Source organism: Momordica charantia (assembly GCF_013281855.1).
Source record: "Momordica charantia cultivar OHB3-1 chromosome 2 unlocalized genomic scaffold, Mcharantia_2.0 BLBB01000002.1, whole genome shotgun sequence".
In the NCBI taxonomy this organism is placed as follows: domain Eukaryota; kingdom Viridiplantae; phylum Streptophyta; class Magnoliopsida; order Cucurbitales; family Cucurbitaceae; genus Momordica; species Momordica charantia.
Window position 1 is genome coordinate 1,034,579 of NW_028275160.1, and position 17,992 is coordinate 1,052,570.

The window sequence follows — 17,992 nt, forward strand, 5'->3', positions numbered from 1 at the left end:
TTCCCACTTGTGTACAATATGCCCACATGAGTATTATAATTAGTTAGTTACGTTAATTTGTTACTTATTAATTTGTGTTGTAAAATTGGTTTCTAAAAAAAAAAAAAAAAAAAAAACCATCGGTTTTGAAATGTGGTTGTAAAAGTAAATACTATATTTATGTAATAATGAATGCACAATTCCAGTGAGCTATTGAATGGAGTCTGGTTGGGAGCTTTCAATTTAATAAAGTTTCATTTAAAAAGGGGAAAAGTGTGGCCTGAATAATGTCATATGAAAGACGTGAATTATCAATTAAGAGAAATGATGTGGCCTAATTTAGGCCAAATGTATATACATGTATATATATGCACACACATTACTGCTACACCTCCCCATTTCTAGGCTATATGATTATTAAAGGAAGAAGAACCACGATTTAGTGTAATAATAGAAGTTATTAAATATGTAACATTAATGCGTTAGGTTTCATTTATGTAAATTTTAATTAGTTTTAAGTACAATAATGGATTATCAATTATCTAGTGCGTATTAGTATCTTTAGTACTAGTATATTCAAATTTCATATCTCGTTAAAAAATTACAAATATGCCCCTACCGTGCAATGATAGCTTTTACTATTCTAAGTACGGCATTGATATATTTATTATCATTATCTTTCCTTTTAATAATTATTTTTATTATACAATATTTAAAAGTTTTAATCCATCCCCTTTTTAGTTGGGGAAAAAAAATGTTGCGACAAAATCCCACTTATATCTTGAATTTTAAAATTACAATTAAAATCTAAGATATAAGTTAGGACAAAATCAAAGAATAACACCTATGCTATTCTCAATTATTATCAAATTTGGATTGTATTAGATGAAGTTGCAAAGACATGACACTTTGGGAGAGAGTATATGAAGCTAATAATGAAAAACAAAATTATATTTCACGTGGATTACGCCTTCTCAATTTTTATGTCTCTCTCACTTTTCACAATCCGAATCTTTTGAGAAGTTATCAACTTCTTTACACAATATTAAATACCTAATGCAATGCAAGGAAATGCTCTTATAGTAAGATACATCTATTGGTGGATTGATTCCAACATAATATGTTTTTGCAGCAAAATTAGTCGATGCTTAGGTTGTTTAGCTATGATTTATGAGTGACATAAATTTTTTTTTCAGTACAATAAATTGGAGCATGTGAGTTTGAATCACCGATTTCTAGAGAAAAAAGGTAAATGCCAACTACCAATGTACTGTACTAATTTTGGCACGAGTGGCGTGAAAGTTAGAGATGAAGAAAGTGAGAGATTGAACTTATAGTATTATGAAGTCTAATATTTTTTAAGTTGAAGTAGTCCAAATTAGTACAAGTAGTGGAAAGACAAGAAGAGTACGTTAGAAATCTCTCGTGATTGAAATGAAAGATACCATATTGGGTTATTATACATAATCGACCTATTGAACATATGTGAGTTTTTATATGGATACCTGGATAACAAGTGTAGCATGAGAATTTTTGAAGAGGCTAATATACTAACTCTGATGTCTACACACCAATATCAATATATTGTATAGTTTTTTTTTTCATTAAATATTTGTTTGCAATTTTTCAAATATTAAAAGAAAAAGATAACGAAACCTTTTTTTTTTACTTTTTAATGTAATGTCCACGGGCTAACAGTACCTTTTCGCTAGGTGTCAAAAATCATTCTCCTACTGAATCCGGTTAGAAAAGAGGACATGGAATTCAATTCTCCTTCTGCCTTCCTAAAAATTACTTTTAATTCCGAACTAGTCGAATTTCTACCTGTTGTAAAAAATATATATATATTTATTTTTTAATTAAATTATTAATATAAACATTAAATATTTTTTAAAATTAATTATTTCAATTACAAAATAGTATAATTAACTATGTTTAAATAAATAATATATTATTTTATTTAATTGTTACTAATTAATTAAATTGTTATTTTGCCAAAAGTGAGTATAGCTCAACAATAATTAATATATTTTTCCATGAGGTTGTAAGTTTGAATCTCACATGGATAGAGATTTTTCCCTGTGGGATCCCTGACCCAACCTCAATTAACATAATTTGAAAATTCATCTCTATCCATCCCGACCTGATCTCATCCCTATAATAGTTGAATGGACAAGTTATCTGTTAACTTCTCATGATTGAACTGAAAAATAGAGCCTCCCTTCACCCATAATGCAATTTCTTTAGACCATAACTTCACCACTTTTCTTAAAAATAAAAAATATATATATTATTTATTATTTTCTAATTAATTATTCATCTGTAATAATTAATGATTAATTATTTATAAGTATGTAAATGAAAATAAAAAATATATCTTTAAAAATCCAGCGTAGGAAGGGCAACAAAATAATTGGCAACGTGAAGGAGAAAGCGCCACAACGGCTTCTGATAAAGAGCTTCGCCAATAGCCACCGCATCTTTAACCCACCGACAAAATCATATGGGAATATGATAACGATGCATTTACGAGTTTCATTAATTTATGTAGCACAGTTACAAAGTATATTTATTCACATTTAATGCTGCAACAGAAAATTTGCATTGCCACGTGAAAAAAATGCTTTTTCCCATTAAATACTTTTTTTTTTATATAATACTGATTCAGACATCAACCCACAATGTTTTGATCGTAGATAGGAATCTTGATCAACTGTTCAGACTTCCTTTTGTCAATGTTTTCCCCCAAAAGACTCATCCATTCACCCCACTCTCTAAAATATATTTCAGACTTTAGTCTTACCAATTGCATTAATGTTATTCTACGTTAATTAAGAAAAAAAATACTTTTTAAGTAGTCAATCTAATCTAATCACATATTTTTAAACATGAATATACCACTAATGAACTCAAAAACTTAACTAATGAATTATGATAAATTTAATCATTTATTTTGAATATCTAACACTCCCCTCCCTTGTGAATTTGGAAACTTGCATAGGACCAAACAAGTGGAAATGAATACAAATGGATGGAAATGACAACACATCTCTGATATCATATTAAACCTGAATAAATTACCGATAAATCCAAAAACTTAAACCATTGGGTTAGAGTTTGGGTGTCTAACAAAGCTCAATAGATAAAAAATACCTATTATCCTCTCAAATGTTAGCTCCACCTTACAAGGGTTGAACTAAAAAGAAAATTATACTATTAATTTACTACATAAAATTTAAAACATAATAATAATTTTAATTAAGTCATTCATATGAAATTAATTGATATTACAAACAATGGTGTAGGACTCGATCCCTGCGGGTACCCGATCCAATCAGGTCGGGGAATCCCCGGTTTGACCGGGGACGGGGGAGGATTCCCCACCCCGTTTAATATTTTTTTACTTTTTCTATTTTTTATGTAATAATATTAATATATTAATTTTATAAATACTTTTTTTTTAACTCAAGCTAATATCCTATTTAGTCACTTTTTGTTCACTTTTTATATTAATAATAACAAAAATTAATTAAAAAATTAAAAATTAAAATTAAAATTAAAAATTAAAAAATATATATTTATAATGAGGGCGGGGATGGCGGCAAAAATCCCCAATGGGGCGGGGTCGGGGCGGCCTGCTTGAAAGCGGAAATCATATTCTCATTTACGTATGCATGCTCACTTAAAAGGTATAAATACATAAATGCTATAAATGTACTATATTTTAGTATTGACAAAGACAAATAACATGTCACTTTGATGTATTATTGATTATTTTCTAACTCCTTTAGTCAATTTCTCTATTAATGACTAACAAAGAAATTGGGACCTAAAATAACCAATTAATTTCTCCCATCAATATAATGGTACATTGAATGGGTGGAAGGTGAAAGAGGACCACATTATTTTTACTGAACACTATATTCAGTTACTTGCAAGTTGCAACTTAAACACGTACTGCAAATATAAGCCATGAATTAGTGTGACAGCCCATACCTGTACAATTTCGTTGCATTCGCCTGCTCAAAGCCCCCCATCAAGCACATATTTCCATTTCTATTGATGAAGTTGTTGATCATTATTTGCTAGTTAAGGTGTCTTTGCTTTGGATAAAACTGCCATGAAATGAGAAAGTAATTTGCATCCATCCATATATCCATCATTGCAGTTCATTAATGAGCAAACAAATCTTACCGGTAATAAAGAAATCTTACTTCAATCATGAACTGATTAATAGAAACAGAACTTTAAAATCAAGATAAAATTGTATCATATAAGTTTTAGAGAAAAATTAATGGCTTATCTTTTCAGGTAGCTGGAAATTAGCGACTTGAACTGCCTGTTCCTCAACAACCACGATTGAATTGTTTGTTCCTTCCAGGTTTTCACAATCTACACAGCGACTATTCAGCTATTTTATTGCTTTGTATGTTTGATCACATCCTTTCATTAAATAATTACCCAAACAGAACACGGCTCTTTCTGAAAGAAAGCTACATCCAACTCCAAGGTCACTCTTGCAAGGGGGAACTAAAATTTCTCTATCACACAGCCAAGGAAACTTCTCTATTTCGTTGCTCTAGATTCATCTGTGCCTTTTTCATAGCTTTACCTGTAACCAATAGGAAAAAATAACTTTTAGTTATTCAGATGTGTCCACTGTGCAAGTTTGACCTGGTGTTCATGATTATTTTACCCCATCTGATTATTACCTTCGCCTTTTTCCATTTTTCTTCTACTTCGCCAAAGAAGCCGAATTGGTGTGCCGGGAAAACCTGCATCTGACCGTAGTTGCTTTTCCATATACCGCCGATATGTCTCAGGGAAAAGCTTTGCATCATTTACAAAGAAAACAAACGTGGGTGGCCTTATAGCAGCCTGTGGAGGACAAAGTAATATAACGTAAAACCAAATTAACGAGAGTACTAGATGAATATTCAGGGACTTAAATTCTAACCAATAATGTCCTGCCCTCTAAAATGGAGGAAAGGATTGCCAACTTTCGCATAATAAAAGTTGGAGCAGACAAACAATTATCGAAACTTCATCCTAAACCAAAAGCTGTAGATAGTAGAACTGATAAAAGGATCGGCTTTTGAAATGAATACCTGAGTGCAGTAGTAAACACGTCCTCTCTTGCCCCCCCTTGTTCTTGGGGGCGACTTAAAAGCTAATGCTTCCTGTACTACTTGATTTAGTATGGAAGTAGTAAGCCTTCTAGATCTTTCCTTTTCAACTGCACTAGCAGCAGTTATAATCCTGATCCCAACATAAAAAACATGAGCGTAAGTGTGCATCCAAATGCCAGTATGTAAGCAAGAAAAGAAAATGTTGTGTACATATATCGTATTTCCTTTCAATGTCTTGGAATATAAGAGGCAACTTCTATCCATATAGACCATGTGCATGTTGAGGCACAATTTTAAACAATTAACTTGAGAGTTGTGTTGGAACATACGTATCGACACTTTGACCGGTAATTGCAGTAGAGTAAACAATGGGTGCCCAATCAAGACAACGTAGCTTTTCCCTTACATCTTGCTCGTAATACATTGCAGTCTGTTGGTTTTTATTTGGTATAGTATCCCACTTGTTGACAACTATCAGGCAACCTTTTCCTTCTCTCTCAATCCTTTCGGCAATTTTGCAATCCTAGGACATTCAGGTCGAATATGATAAAGTGGTTTAATTAGAAAACAGTCGAGGTAGAAACAATTGGAAAAGCATGAATGATAAACAAGATGAGAAGTAAGCAATATCTGAGAAAACAAAGAAGAGCAAATCATTTGCCTTTGAAGAAGGAATAAAAGAGCCCTACCGAAGTTCTTTATAGGAAAAATAAAGACTAATAAGGTGATACACTACTAACATTCCTTTCCAAACGAAGTACTGGCCCTTTATAACACTGCAATCATGTTGAGTAAAATTTAAAAGAAAGTGCAGCACCAGAAAGCTGTGCTCTGCAACACATGTTGGAACTTGGAAGTTTAGAAAAGCAAAAACCATCTTGATGTTCAAGACTACTAGTTTAAATGCACTTTAGTGGAAATGAGAAGCGGTGAAGGAAACACTGTTCATCTCATTACCTTCTAACCAAGTGCTTAAAGAGTAAGGCTACCAAAAACTCAAGAAGAAAGCAATTAGTTACAAATAACATACAACAACAAAATTCTAGTTCTACAACAGGGCCGCTGCTTGTTAGGGTGAGTATTTGGCTTGGGAGGAACGATAAGGCCTTCGACAAGAAGTCTAGATCTTTCCGGAAATTCTTTGACCACCTTATTTTTACTAGTCTCTCTTCATGTAAATTTTATGCTCCCTACAATGCTTTTTAGCTTATCTTTTCTATGTGCCAATTGGGAGACCTTTTTGTATCTTCCTTATAAAAAACTACGGAGTTCTACAACAACATCTGACATGAAATAAAGGTACTGGGCACTTCCAGATATAGTCCACACAGCACCCCTCAAGAGGTGCAGGAGAATCTTGAAACTTGGACTTGGAAACATGAATAGTGGAGTAGGAACTTGAAGCTCGAAATGGAGATGCATAAAGACTGGGATATCAGTAGCTAATAGTAAGAGCATTAGCTGTCTGCTCATGTGAAGGAACAGGATGTATAAATAAAATGAAAATCGAGTTAAATATATTTATTACGAACATGGTATACTGTTTGCAGCAACTCAGACAGCATCATTACGATCACAACAAGTTAGAAGTGCCTCAACAATTAAAACATGAAACCGGGATGGCAATATTTAATAGGATCCAAGAGAAATTCAAGTAGAATTCATTAATGTAGCTGGAAATGATACACAAAAAACTGGAGATACAACCTAATCCCACCAAAATACACTTTTCACCATTCTCGCTCCTCCATTCCCTTTTCTGTCTTAACACTAACACCCTCCGATAAATTCCTTCTTTTTAAATGGAACATATACAGGACCCTCCTACCTCTGCTATCCTTCACCTTCTTCCTCCTAGCATAAGTAAAGCAAATTGATGGTTTAGCAATATTCTCACGATCCAGGTCAGTCCTTACTAACTCCCCTACAAATAGTTCACTTCACCCTCTTACTAGATCTCCACAAGTTAGTGTATCTAAGGGGAGGCATATCAGAATGTTATTAAACAGAGTCTGAAGTCCAATTTGGTACCGTCATAATATGTATCAATTAATATTTTGTTCCTTGCTATTATTTCAAGCTCAAATCCCAGGTGAATGTTAAAATTTTATAATCAATATCATTTTATTTTCAGTAGAATGATTTGAACAAGAAATAAAAAATAATGTGATGCCCCCACGATGGTTTCATTTGGATTTAACTTGTCTTATAGAACCTTGACAGAACGAAACTGTAAGAATAAGGCAGGAAGATTGCAGGGTATTGGTCATGCTATCGCGAAATAATCTTTCAAGAAAGAGCCATGAGAACTACCTGTTCAGTGATACAAGCCATGGCTTCAATGACAAGAGCCACTACATCAGAACGTTGAATGGCACGAAATGCTCGATTGACGGATAGAGACTCAGTCATGCTACCTGATGATGATACAGCAGCCCTTTTTCTAATTCCAGCAGTATCAATTAGTCGGAACTTCTGTAAGATAGATAATGATTTAGTTTCTGAGGTCCTTCACGTGAATCAAGACTAGATTTGTGACAGAATTATCAAGGTCGCACAACTAGAACAAATATAATAGATTGTGGACATCTTGCTTGGTTGGGGTTTGAGCTTTCCCAGTAATTTCACATCATCGATAAAATTGTTTATTCAAAAAAATATATGAAAGTCACTTATCCAAAAAAATAAAATTGTTTATTAAAAAAAAAAATCATCAATGACAGAACAGTAGGGTTGCAGCATCTCAAACCTGACCATCTTGTCCTGTAAATTCAGTATCAATAGCATCACGGGTAGTTCCACTGATTGGGCTGACAATTGTTCTGTCTTCTTTGACCAAAGCGTTCAAAATACTACTTTTACCAACATTAGGTCGACCAACAATTGCTATAGCTGGAATGTAATTTTCTTCTTCATGAACATCCTCAAGACCCTGACACAAGAATCACCTATTATTAATGTCAATATTACTTCAAGATAACAAGGTGTTAAGAAACAGAAATGCAATTACGTGAGGTCTGTCAACGTTCACAGGTATTGTATCAAGAAAATTTTGTTCAATACAATATAAAATGGATACAACATCGATGTGGAACTCTTCAAATTAGATGACCTAGAGATATCCTAATCATGGTACTCTTTTGAAAGCTTTTAAACAGCAGATCTTCAAGATAATTCCAAACTGGATTAAAATGCTAGGGAAAAAGATCAAAAGGTAGTGTTGATTAGACAACATCCATATCTACTTGTACACAAGTTTAAGCATTCAAACCTCCAGTTTTTGCAGCCCTGAACAAACAAGATCAAGAAGCTCTCCAGTTCCAGTTCCAGATAGAGCAGATACAGGAAGAGGTGTAAACCTGGTTAATAGATCAAATGATCAAAGAAAATTCTATTAGGCTTTGTGGGGTCCGAAAGTATTTAGTGTAAACTTGGCAAAGTAGTCTCCTACCAAAAAAAAAACTCTCAATCAAGCCCTCACACCCCTACTAAAATTCTGACTTAACTAAAAGAGAGTATTTTGGCAGTTGATAACATAAGATAAGGAGACCTCCAGAAAAGTATTAACAGAAACGTATCATCGTTGGTAGGAATTTTGAAGTGATTCCTTACAAAATCATAAATGTTCTAGAATGTATAATCTGAGCCATGATTCCAAGTTTCAGTATAGACTATTGACTCCAACAGTACCCAGACATCTGTAAAAAGAAATTTTTCAAGATCAATTTTCAATAACTGTGTGTGATTAACTGTGGTCTGGGGCTTTCATTTTTTCTTTTCAGACCATTTTTTAATTTATCTAGGTGGAATACATTTAGTAACTTCTCTATTACTATCCTACATTATGGTGTTTCAAGGAAAAAGAAGCCATAAAATCATTTTTCTTAGTTCCTATATAAATATATTTTCCAAGGTCTAAAATTTGGAAGTGCATTCCCAATAATCTTTGTGATTATATCGCAAGAGCATGAGTAGAGCGATTTCAAATACAATGTTGAATTTTGAAACTAATATGACTTCCAAATGTTTCATTATGTCCCAATCCCCTCCCCCCTCCCCCCACCCCTGCACGCAAACAAAAAATATAAAATGAATTAAAATAAAAATCTCCAATAAAAAACATACCCCAAAGACCAAAATTCTGATGCTTGCATCATTCCTTTACGTGGAGACTCACACTTGTTAACAGCAAGAATTATATATTTATCTGAGTAGTTTCTACGAAGCCAATCAGCAATTTCTTCGTCAGCTGCAGTTAAACCTGCCTGTGAAAGAGTGTGAATATTTCTGATCAGACTATTAGTAGTATTAGCATTGACATGAAAATATGCTAATACGATGAAATTTTGTTGAACGAGCATTAAAAAAATGTTATGAGGATCAGCACAAAGAATGAACTCATGGGAAACAAAGAGGAACTAGAAATAAATTTATATGTATATTCTGATCAAATAAATACAATTTCAAATCATCGATAACGAGGAACAATAACTTCATACCTCAACTTGAGAAGTATCCAATATAACAATAAATAGGGACAATTGTTGACCATAAAAATAAAGGAGTATTCAAAAGAATTAACCACGAAAAGCTATAATGATGAAAAAGGGAGAGCATTTTCGAATCTAAACCTCTTCCTAAGACCCTACACCCCTAATAGCCTTAATATTCCTCTAATCAATTGTACCATATAATAAAGTCAACAACTTGACCTGCCAAAGAAATCGCCGTCCCTACCTAAAAGAAGAGTAAAGGAGGGTATACAATGAATTTCTCCATCATTGCCATACAACTCTAATCAAGATCCAAAACCACCCTTAAACACCTGCCTAAACCTTTCCTAAATTTTCGCAGCAAAAGAGCACCTTCAAAATATGCCCTTCACATCCATGGGCACTCGCTCATAAAGAATACACAACTAATTCCCAAACACAAAAATTAAAACAGTAAGAAATAATTTTTTCAAAATACACCCAAACAGTCACTTAGCCATTCAATCATGTAGTTAAAAATTTATAAATATTTGGACTTTTTAGTTTTGTTCCTTTCTAGTTGTTCATTGTCATTAAAATTATTATAAAATTTTTGTGGTACAATCAATTCAAATTATAAATTTTCTCAAAAATTATTTTTAATGAAAAAGTCATTTCTAATGACTTGAAGATAAAATTTAATGGACTTGTTTACAATAATAAGAAACCAAACTTGAGCAAATGAAAGAATATGCAGAGGCATTAAAGAAAATATCAGGCCAAAAATGAGTGAAGGGGGACTTTTAGCTTCCTAGAGTTTCCGGAGTAAGCAATCTTTACCCAAAAATATTCCTAATTGAATTTTGACAAAATGAAAGATTCTCAAACATTTTGAATAATAAATCCTGACAATAAATGCAAAAGGAAGTGCGCTTTTATGATCATAAATTAAGACAACCTGGCCATCAACAAGGAATATAACGACAGATGATTCTTCCACAGCTGCTGTAGCTTGTTTCTCGATCATTGACGGCATCCTCGCAACAGCTGCTTCCCTGGAAGCAAGGGGAATGCCATCCATGCCTATGGTTGTCGAGATAGCCAATTCCTCCATCACATCATTTTGTGATTTTGAAACCGAAATAACCCCTCCTGTATCCACCACCATAAATTCATAGTCCCCCCAAAAGGATCTACCATATAACCGATCCCTAGTAACACCAGGTTCGTCCACCACAATAGCCCTGTTCCCCTATGGTATAGATGGAAAGACTAATTTAGAATAACATTATCCGGATAATAATACTATTGGAAGCTTTAAATCTCATTTCCAGGGCATTGAATAGTACAATGATTGGACAACCAAAAAAACAAGATTCTTACCCCAACAAGTCTATTAAACAATGCAGATTTACCAACATTTGGCCTTCCAACAATTGCGACTCTTGGAAGTAGATGGTCTGGGATCTGTTGGATAAAATTTATAAGAATAGGAAACAAATTTATATTGTGGCATAGGAAACATATCACTTGTAGCAACCAGTGAATTCCTAAATTTAGCACTGTTCAATAGAAGCTTGACAGCATCTTGATTGTCACACACAATAAATTTTGCAGAAGGATTAGTGAAAGAGGAGAAGAAATAATAATAATAATAATGCATACTTGACAAAGTTCGAAAATGTTCTAATACATGTGAAGGGTATGGTCCTTCATGAGGTAATTAGGCAACTGACAAGTTCCGACCATGCAATCAATTTTAACGTCTATTTCTGTGATACGCTAACTAGGCAACTAACTGAGTCACATATTAAAATAAACGGTTTCCAATCGTGAAGCGCAATATGATTTTTTTTTTCCTCTTCCAGCTATAATATCCTTTTTAATTGAAAATTTCTTGAGAATTTTGCTGTTTAAGTAATTTATTGTACTCTTTTTCTTTCTTTCTAATTTCCTTCCTGGTATCAATCAATACAGCAATGTTTACGAAGAAATACGGGTACTTATATACTTTTAGTTCCTTAAATTGATTCTTCAAACCAAACGTTCTCACGGTATACACATGCGATGACAACAGCTAAACTTAGCCCCCGGTGAACTGAAGATGGAATATAACAACTAGAGACTTACTGACATTTCTAGGTGCAGTCTTACGCCTCTTCTTCTTCCGACCAGTTTCTGGTTGATCATTCATTTCATCTTCTAAAGCGACCGGAAAGGGCACAGAGTTAGCAGTAATCACAGATATCAAACACAACATATCAACAATATGATCAGTAGGACCACTGAAAAGCTATGGACCGTGGAGGAGATGCATAATTCCACACTATAATTATGAAATTTCGTCATTCGGACCATAACATGTACAAAATTGACGGTCTACCTAACATATGCATCGACACCTCTCTCTTTTACAATTACAAATATGGAACTCACGCAGAAACGGATACACCAGTGAACACACGCACCGAGTCTTAGTTCGCGGGATAAAGAGCTAGAATACTCTCGAAGAACGTCCTTGGCTTCTTCTTCGAAAGCCTCCACATCAATGGAGTAATCCTCATCTTCAAATTCGTCATCGAACACTTCCGAATCCTCTCCTTCGGCGTCTCCATATTTTTCAGAGAATCCAGAATCGCCAGTGGCCGAAGTGCAGTTGCAAGCCGTTCGTGATGAGAATGAAGAAGATTTGTAGAAGCCGGATAAGTCCAAGGACGAAAGAGTACGTAGAACAGGGAAAGAGGAAGAAATTAAAGGAGTAGCGGTGAGCGGATAGAGGACAGAGGGAGTTTTAGATAGAGTGCAAGACAAGAGAGATGAAGTGTACCAGAGCTTCAAATCTGCCATGGTCGTAGCTACGGACTAGCAGCTGGAACACTGAATTGGGAAGGCGAACGTTTGACAGTTAAGCAGAGGGGTTTATCTTTATCTGCCGCGCACGGCGAAGGGTTTTAACTCGCGCCACCATTTTTTTTCCTTTTTTTTTTATAATTACTATTAGCACAAAATTACAATTACTTTTTTTTTTGGTTGGTTGAGTTGTTATGACAAGGATTCAAAATCTTTGACATCATGCATAAACAACTTCTTAAATTTGAAATATGTATCTTAATCAATTAAATTTTAAACAGAAATATATGATATATACCTTAACCAATTAGACTATGTTTAAATTTGTAAAATGTATCATTACTTACTAATACTATAAAAATAATAATTGAGATAATTCGACAAATTTGAGTATAGTTCAATTGATTAAAATATATATCTTCAACCAAAAAGTCATGAGTTCGAACAACTTCATTCCTACTTACTGTACTAGAAAACATATAGTTAAAGAATGAAATCTAAAAAACATAGCAGTCAATAACCATTATATTAAATCTTATTCCCTAATTTATTGATTTTAGTGTATAAAATAAGATTTGAAAAGTAAATTCACAGAAGAAAAAAACGTTAAAATAGTGATTAAAATAGTTGTGAGATGAGATGGAGTTGGAAGCAACCATATCGTCACAAGAATATTTAGAAGAATATCAAACAAACGAGTGGAAACAAAAAGTAATATCGATTATGATATGGGGTTCACTTTCATCGCATGGTTGAGATGAAGGATTCGTTTCATAAATTTACTGAGACAAAAGTTAAAATATCTGCAACAACTTCTTCCCAAGGTTTCCAAGCCATTTCATTGGAGCTGGGGTGATTGCTTCATCTGAAGATGTCTCTCCTATTTGCTCGACCGCAGTGGTCCTTTGATTCCTCAACTCGCCATGTATTTCTATTTTTGTATCTTCTTTATGTTCATGTTCTTTCAGATCACTCTCTGGTTTCACTTTTATCTTTACTGGTTTACCAAGCTTTGATTTATCTTCCATTCCTGCAATTTCAAGAGCCTTTTCACATACAGGAAACCCCTGATCATCCCAAGATTCTAAAATCACACCCGACCCAATGCATCTCCTTCCCTCATAAAAGGCTGCAAACTGCCCAGCTGCAAGGCCTTGATCGTCTTCGTTTAGGTGGACGACTGCAATATCTTCATGACCATCCTCATCGCGTTCCATCGTCAAATTGCAACTATAGAAACTCGGGCCATGTCGGACCTGAAAATTGTAAAAATTCATGAAATGAGGGGGACTATAAATTAATTGATAAGGAACTAGAGGCCAGTGTCATAATCTCAAAAGCAAATGAGCGGAATACAGAAGGCATAGCTTCCCGAGAACAGTGATATTCCATTTCTAGATCATCTACATAAGTCTAATACGTGTGCCATCTCAAAAGGAAATGCCCCTTAAACAGTCTATTCCCAGATAAGATTGAACTCTAAACCAGAATTCTTTCTTTAAAAGAAAATCCTCTGATGTGGAGAATGTGTTTGTTATATTAAATTATCATGGAAGATTGAATTTTTTATGTAACAAAGATTGAGAATTAAAAAGTATAACTCAAGATGCATGGATATATCCGAAATAGGTTATTCTGACCGAATTTGTGGTAATTGTCAACATTTTCACCAGCACGCTTGTTTAAACATAAACTTGCAAGAATGAACTGATGACTTCTCAGGAAAGGAGTGCATAAAAACGTTCAGGACAATTGTCTTCTCTGTTGAATCATTAAAGCCAGGCCAACATGAAATGGTGAAACTGGCGGGAAATAATGGGAGATGGAAGCTGAACCTTTACCTTACATTGAAGCCCAGTAAATTGGTCTGGGGGCGAAACAGTGAGCCATTTAAGTGATCCAACACGGAACAGGCGCCTTCTTTTGTCAAATGAGAAATAATTTCTCGACACAAATACTACATTGTTCTTTATATCTTTTTCCACAACATACCTGCAGCAGATCATTGTCATAAAAGCTGAAATCTTTGTAGTAATTTAGCTCAGCAAGAGATGTAACTAAAAGAATGTGAAGCACCAGATTTTAAAATAGTCTAGAGTAAGAAGTTATTGATAACTAAAACTAGCACCTTGGAAAATTCAAATCTACTCGACCAGGACGAATAGAATTTATGATGTTCTTGAAGATTTGATAATGCTCATACAATAGCCAAATAACAGAGAATATAGAATTATCTTTAAATGATGCTACTAGAAAGAAGGAAGCAGAAATGCATACCAAGGTCCTCCAGGGAGTCTCAGACCTTGGCGTTGACCAATCGTGTAGAACCAAAATCCTCGATGTGTACCAAGGAAATCTCCAGACTCGGCTTCCAATATGACACCTTCCTCTTCCCCAATATGTCTTGCAACAAATTCACTAAATTTTATCTACATACATAAAAGAAACAGGTTCTAACGTGAATTCTAACACAAGAAACCATCTTCAGAAACCAGATTAATGTAAGTTTCACCACGAGGAAGAATAAGGAAATAAAGAACTCGCAGGGGAAAGTTTAGCCATCAGAAATTTTTTACCATAATTAACAGATCTTAAGCTAAATTCTTTAAGCTAGCCTCTATCATTTTAAATAGCTGCAACAACTTGTAAAGAAGATTCTCATAATATAAGACAGCAAGACCTAAATATTAGACATATTAGCATGAGGAATAAATTTTGAGAAAGCCAGAAGTCCTCCAAGCAAAACAGATGTATGAATCACCATATCTGAAAGTACCTTCCCAAGGAAACATATTCCTTGCGAATCTTTTCTGTCTTTGTTTGGCAGGTTGAATTTTGCAGCAAGTTTGCGAACCTCATCCTGCAGATGATTGTTGAGGGATTATAAGGCTGAGAGGAAAAAATATATGGCAAAAGTCACAACTCTGGGCAAATATATTAGTAATAAAACAAGCACACAAGTATTATTTTTTTCCTTCTGAAAAGATAATGCACTATTTGAAAGGAAGTGCAAGTTGAGATATAAGCACATCAAATTCATCTTATGAATTCACAGATTGAAATGCTAATACATCTAACACCCATGAATAGTTAATAACCTAACAGCGTCAACCACAAAACGATATCCACAAAGCTCTGAAATGATATCTACATCAATTGGCTTATCAAACTATGTGATTATTTTTTAACTCTTATTAAATACATACATTCCTCAACTGATTGCAACCAATGTAAAGCAGTAGGTGTTTATGTTTGTAGAAGGCCAGTACCAAACCAAACAAATTTACAATTTCTGAAGCTTTCAAATTACACAATCTTAACCATAAGAGATATCTTACAAAGAACGCAATGATACATGGTGTAAGATCTGCTTGAACAAACCTTTGGAATACATCCAAGAGGGAATAAAAGTCTTTTAAGCTGATACTGTGAGAGATGTGATAGAAAATATGTTTGATCTTTGACCTGAAAAAAAAATAAGAAAGTAAAATAAGAAACCATTAGTCTGAAGCAAGAAGGAGGGATAAATGGGTCCAACCATGAACCTTGAACTATGAAAGCAGTACGTAATACTCAATAAAGATGTCATTTCTAGCACGATTTAAACAAATATTAGTCCATATAATTCAACATAGGTCAAATTTAAGGCACTGAATTTAAACATGAGATCTCCGAGCTGAATTTCTAAAGGCATCACTCTTAGAATATAGACAGTTACTTCTTAGACATCCTGAAAAGAGCAAAATAGTATCCTATGTTACAAAAACAATGAACTACTAAATATTAAACAAGTTATGACTTTAACTGCATATTAGACAGGATAGATTGAAAGAAAGCCTCATGCAACCACTTGCAGATACCGTGTCCTTGGATAGTTCTAAAACCGAAGGTCTGTCCATTTGATCAGCAGATGGGTGAATAACATTTGCATAATGCCCCGAAGCAACATAATCAAACTCCATATTGCTTATTGCATCCATGAATGCACCTGGAGAAAGCAGGGTGCTGTAAATTATATTTTTCTAAAATGAAAAAACATAAACAAGAGCTCAACCATATAGGAAATTATTTTTTTATAAAACTTCTTCGAGTGCATCTAACTAACATACCAAACTTTATTCTTGTGTTACAAAGGACATCAGGGTTTGGAGTACGGCCACATCGATATTCTTCAATTATGTAGGAAACCTAAAACACACCAAGAAATATTCACTACATGGAAAAGAGAACCTACGAACTACTTTGACTTATTACAAAATAATGAATGAGCAAGATGGCCAACCAGCACGACTGTAACCAAATTGATTTAACCAACAAAGTTATTGAATAAAGTTGTAGTTGTAAAATCACTTACCACGTTCTTCCAATATTCCTCCGTCAAATGAACGACTTCCAATGGTACATCAACCTGAAAACGAATTTAAAATAAGACAAAGATTCTCCACATCATGGAGAACTCATAATTACGCTTAGCACGATTAACTTGGGAGCATCTTAAACTATATTCAGATTCCGAAGAAAACTTTTATTGCATTTGGACCTCCATTGACCAAATTAAAATTTGTTAGTCTAAAAGGATTTATAGGCTAAAATAATAACAAACCTGATCACAAACAGCTTTAACATACTTCAAATCTTCGTCCCACGGGCATTCCGACCAAAAATTATCGAAGTCTTCCTACGCAAACAAAACCCATCTAAGTGCGTTCACAGGAAGAAACTAAAATCCCCTGCCTAAGAACATACACAGATGGTACATTTAAAAAAACACAAAAACAAAAACAGAAGCAGGTCTGCAATCGTCATTTCTCGTAATCCAAAACCCCAATTTTTTTGCCACAATAATTCATACTGAAATGACCGTATTTTCCATTGATAGAAGAAAGAAAGCGTACTTGAAACCAGATTTTGAGGTAGAAGGCAGTGCAGGAGTGGCCAGCAGCGTGGAGGAGGCGGAGGGCGACGCTGCTATCGACGCCGCCGCTAAGAAGAACGGCAACTTTGAGCGGATAGTTGGGCATGGAACAAGAGAGAAAAGGGTCCAAGAGGCCATCCGAGAAGCCTTTAGCTGAAGAAGAAGAAGACTCCGAGGATTTGAGTAGCAAAGAGGAGGCGGAGGAGCGGGTGAGGAAGAGCCGAGGCTTGGAGAAGCAGAGGACTGGTCTGAAAATTGAGGGGCGGAGGGGAGGGAAGCTGTAATTGAAAATTGAGCACCAGCTGGGCTTCACTCCCACTCTCACCATCACTCTAACTGTAATCGTCTCTCTATCCACCGTCCTCGCATTCTTCTCGCTCCGAGTCCTGACCAAACACGAATACTACACATATATTTTATAATTCTTGAGAATATTTTATTTTTACCATGTTTTGGGTTTTCTCGTTGTTTTCAGATTAATCAAATAAACTCATTTTATTTTTATTAAAATTAAAATAGAGAAATTATAATATCTTATAAATTATATAATATTTTAAAATATTAATTCTATCCAAATTTATAATATTTGTGTTATTTAATTAATAATGTTTTAGATTAAATTAAATATTTTGTTGGTAATCAATCAC

The 17,992-nt window shown here is 34.3% G+C and overlaps 2 protein-coding genes across 3 annotated transcripts; both read right to left on the reverse strand.

Annotated features, from left to right (window-relative positions):
- Window positions 1–4,105: 4,105 nt before the first annotated feature.
- On the reverse strand, window positions 4,106–12,509 carry EMB2738 (GTP-binding family protein). Of its 2 annotated transcripts, none has more exons than XM_022293127.2 (12): window positions 12,049–12,509; window positions 11,715–11,779; window positions 10,964–11,047; window positions 10,539–10,832; window positions 9,234–9,373; window positions 8,380–8,467; window positions 7,858–8,040; window positions 7,422–7,583; window positions 5,438–5,631; window positions 5,088–5,238; window positions 4,692–4,857; window positions 4,106–4,591 (listed from the first exon to the last, which is right to left on the reverse strand). In XM_022293127.2, exons 1-12 carry the CDS (start codon window positions 12,425–12,427, stop codon window positions 4,524–4,526), a joined length of 1,974 nt encoding a protein of 657 aa, XP_022148819.1. In that variant the 5' UTR covers window positions 12,428–12,509; the 3' UTR covers window positions 4,106–4,523. The 2 variants fall into 2 exon arrangements, with proteins under 2 accessions (XP_022148819.1, XP_022148818.1); XM_022293126.2 differs by having other exon boundaries at window positions 11,715–11,782.
- Window positions 12,510–13,129: 620 nt separating this feature from the next.
- On the reverse strand, window positions 13,130–17,741 carry LOC111017390 (tRNA (5-methylaminomethyl-2-thiouridylate)-methyltransferase). The gene is made up of 10 exons (XM_022293139.2): window positions 17,326–17,741; window positions 17,034–17,108; window positions 16,785–16,838; window positions 16,540–16,618; window positions 16,291–16,418; window positions 15,812–15,895; window positions 15,207–15,290; window positions 14,708–14,859; window positions 14,272–14,422; window positions 13,130–13,686 (listed from the first exon to the last, which is right to left on the reverse strand). Exons 1-10 carry the CDS (start codon window positions 17,671–17,673, stop codon window positions 13,225–13,227), a joined length of 1,617 nt encoding a protein of 538 aa, XP_022148831.1. The 5' UTR covers window positions 17,674–17,741; the 3' UTR covers window positions 13,130–13,224.
- Window positions 17,742–17,992: the final 251 nt, after the last annotated feature.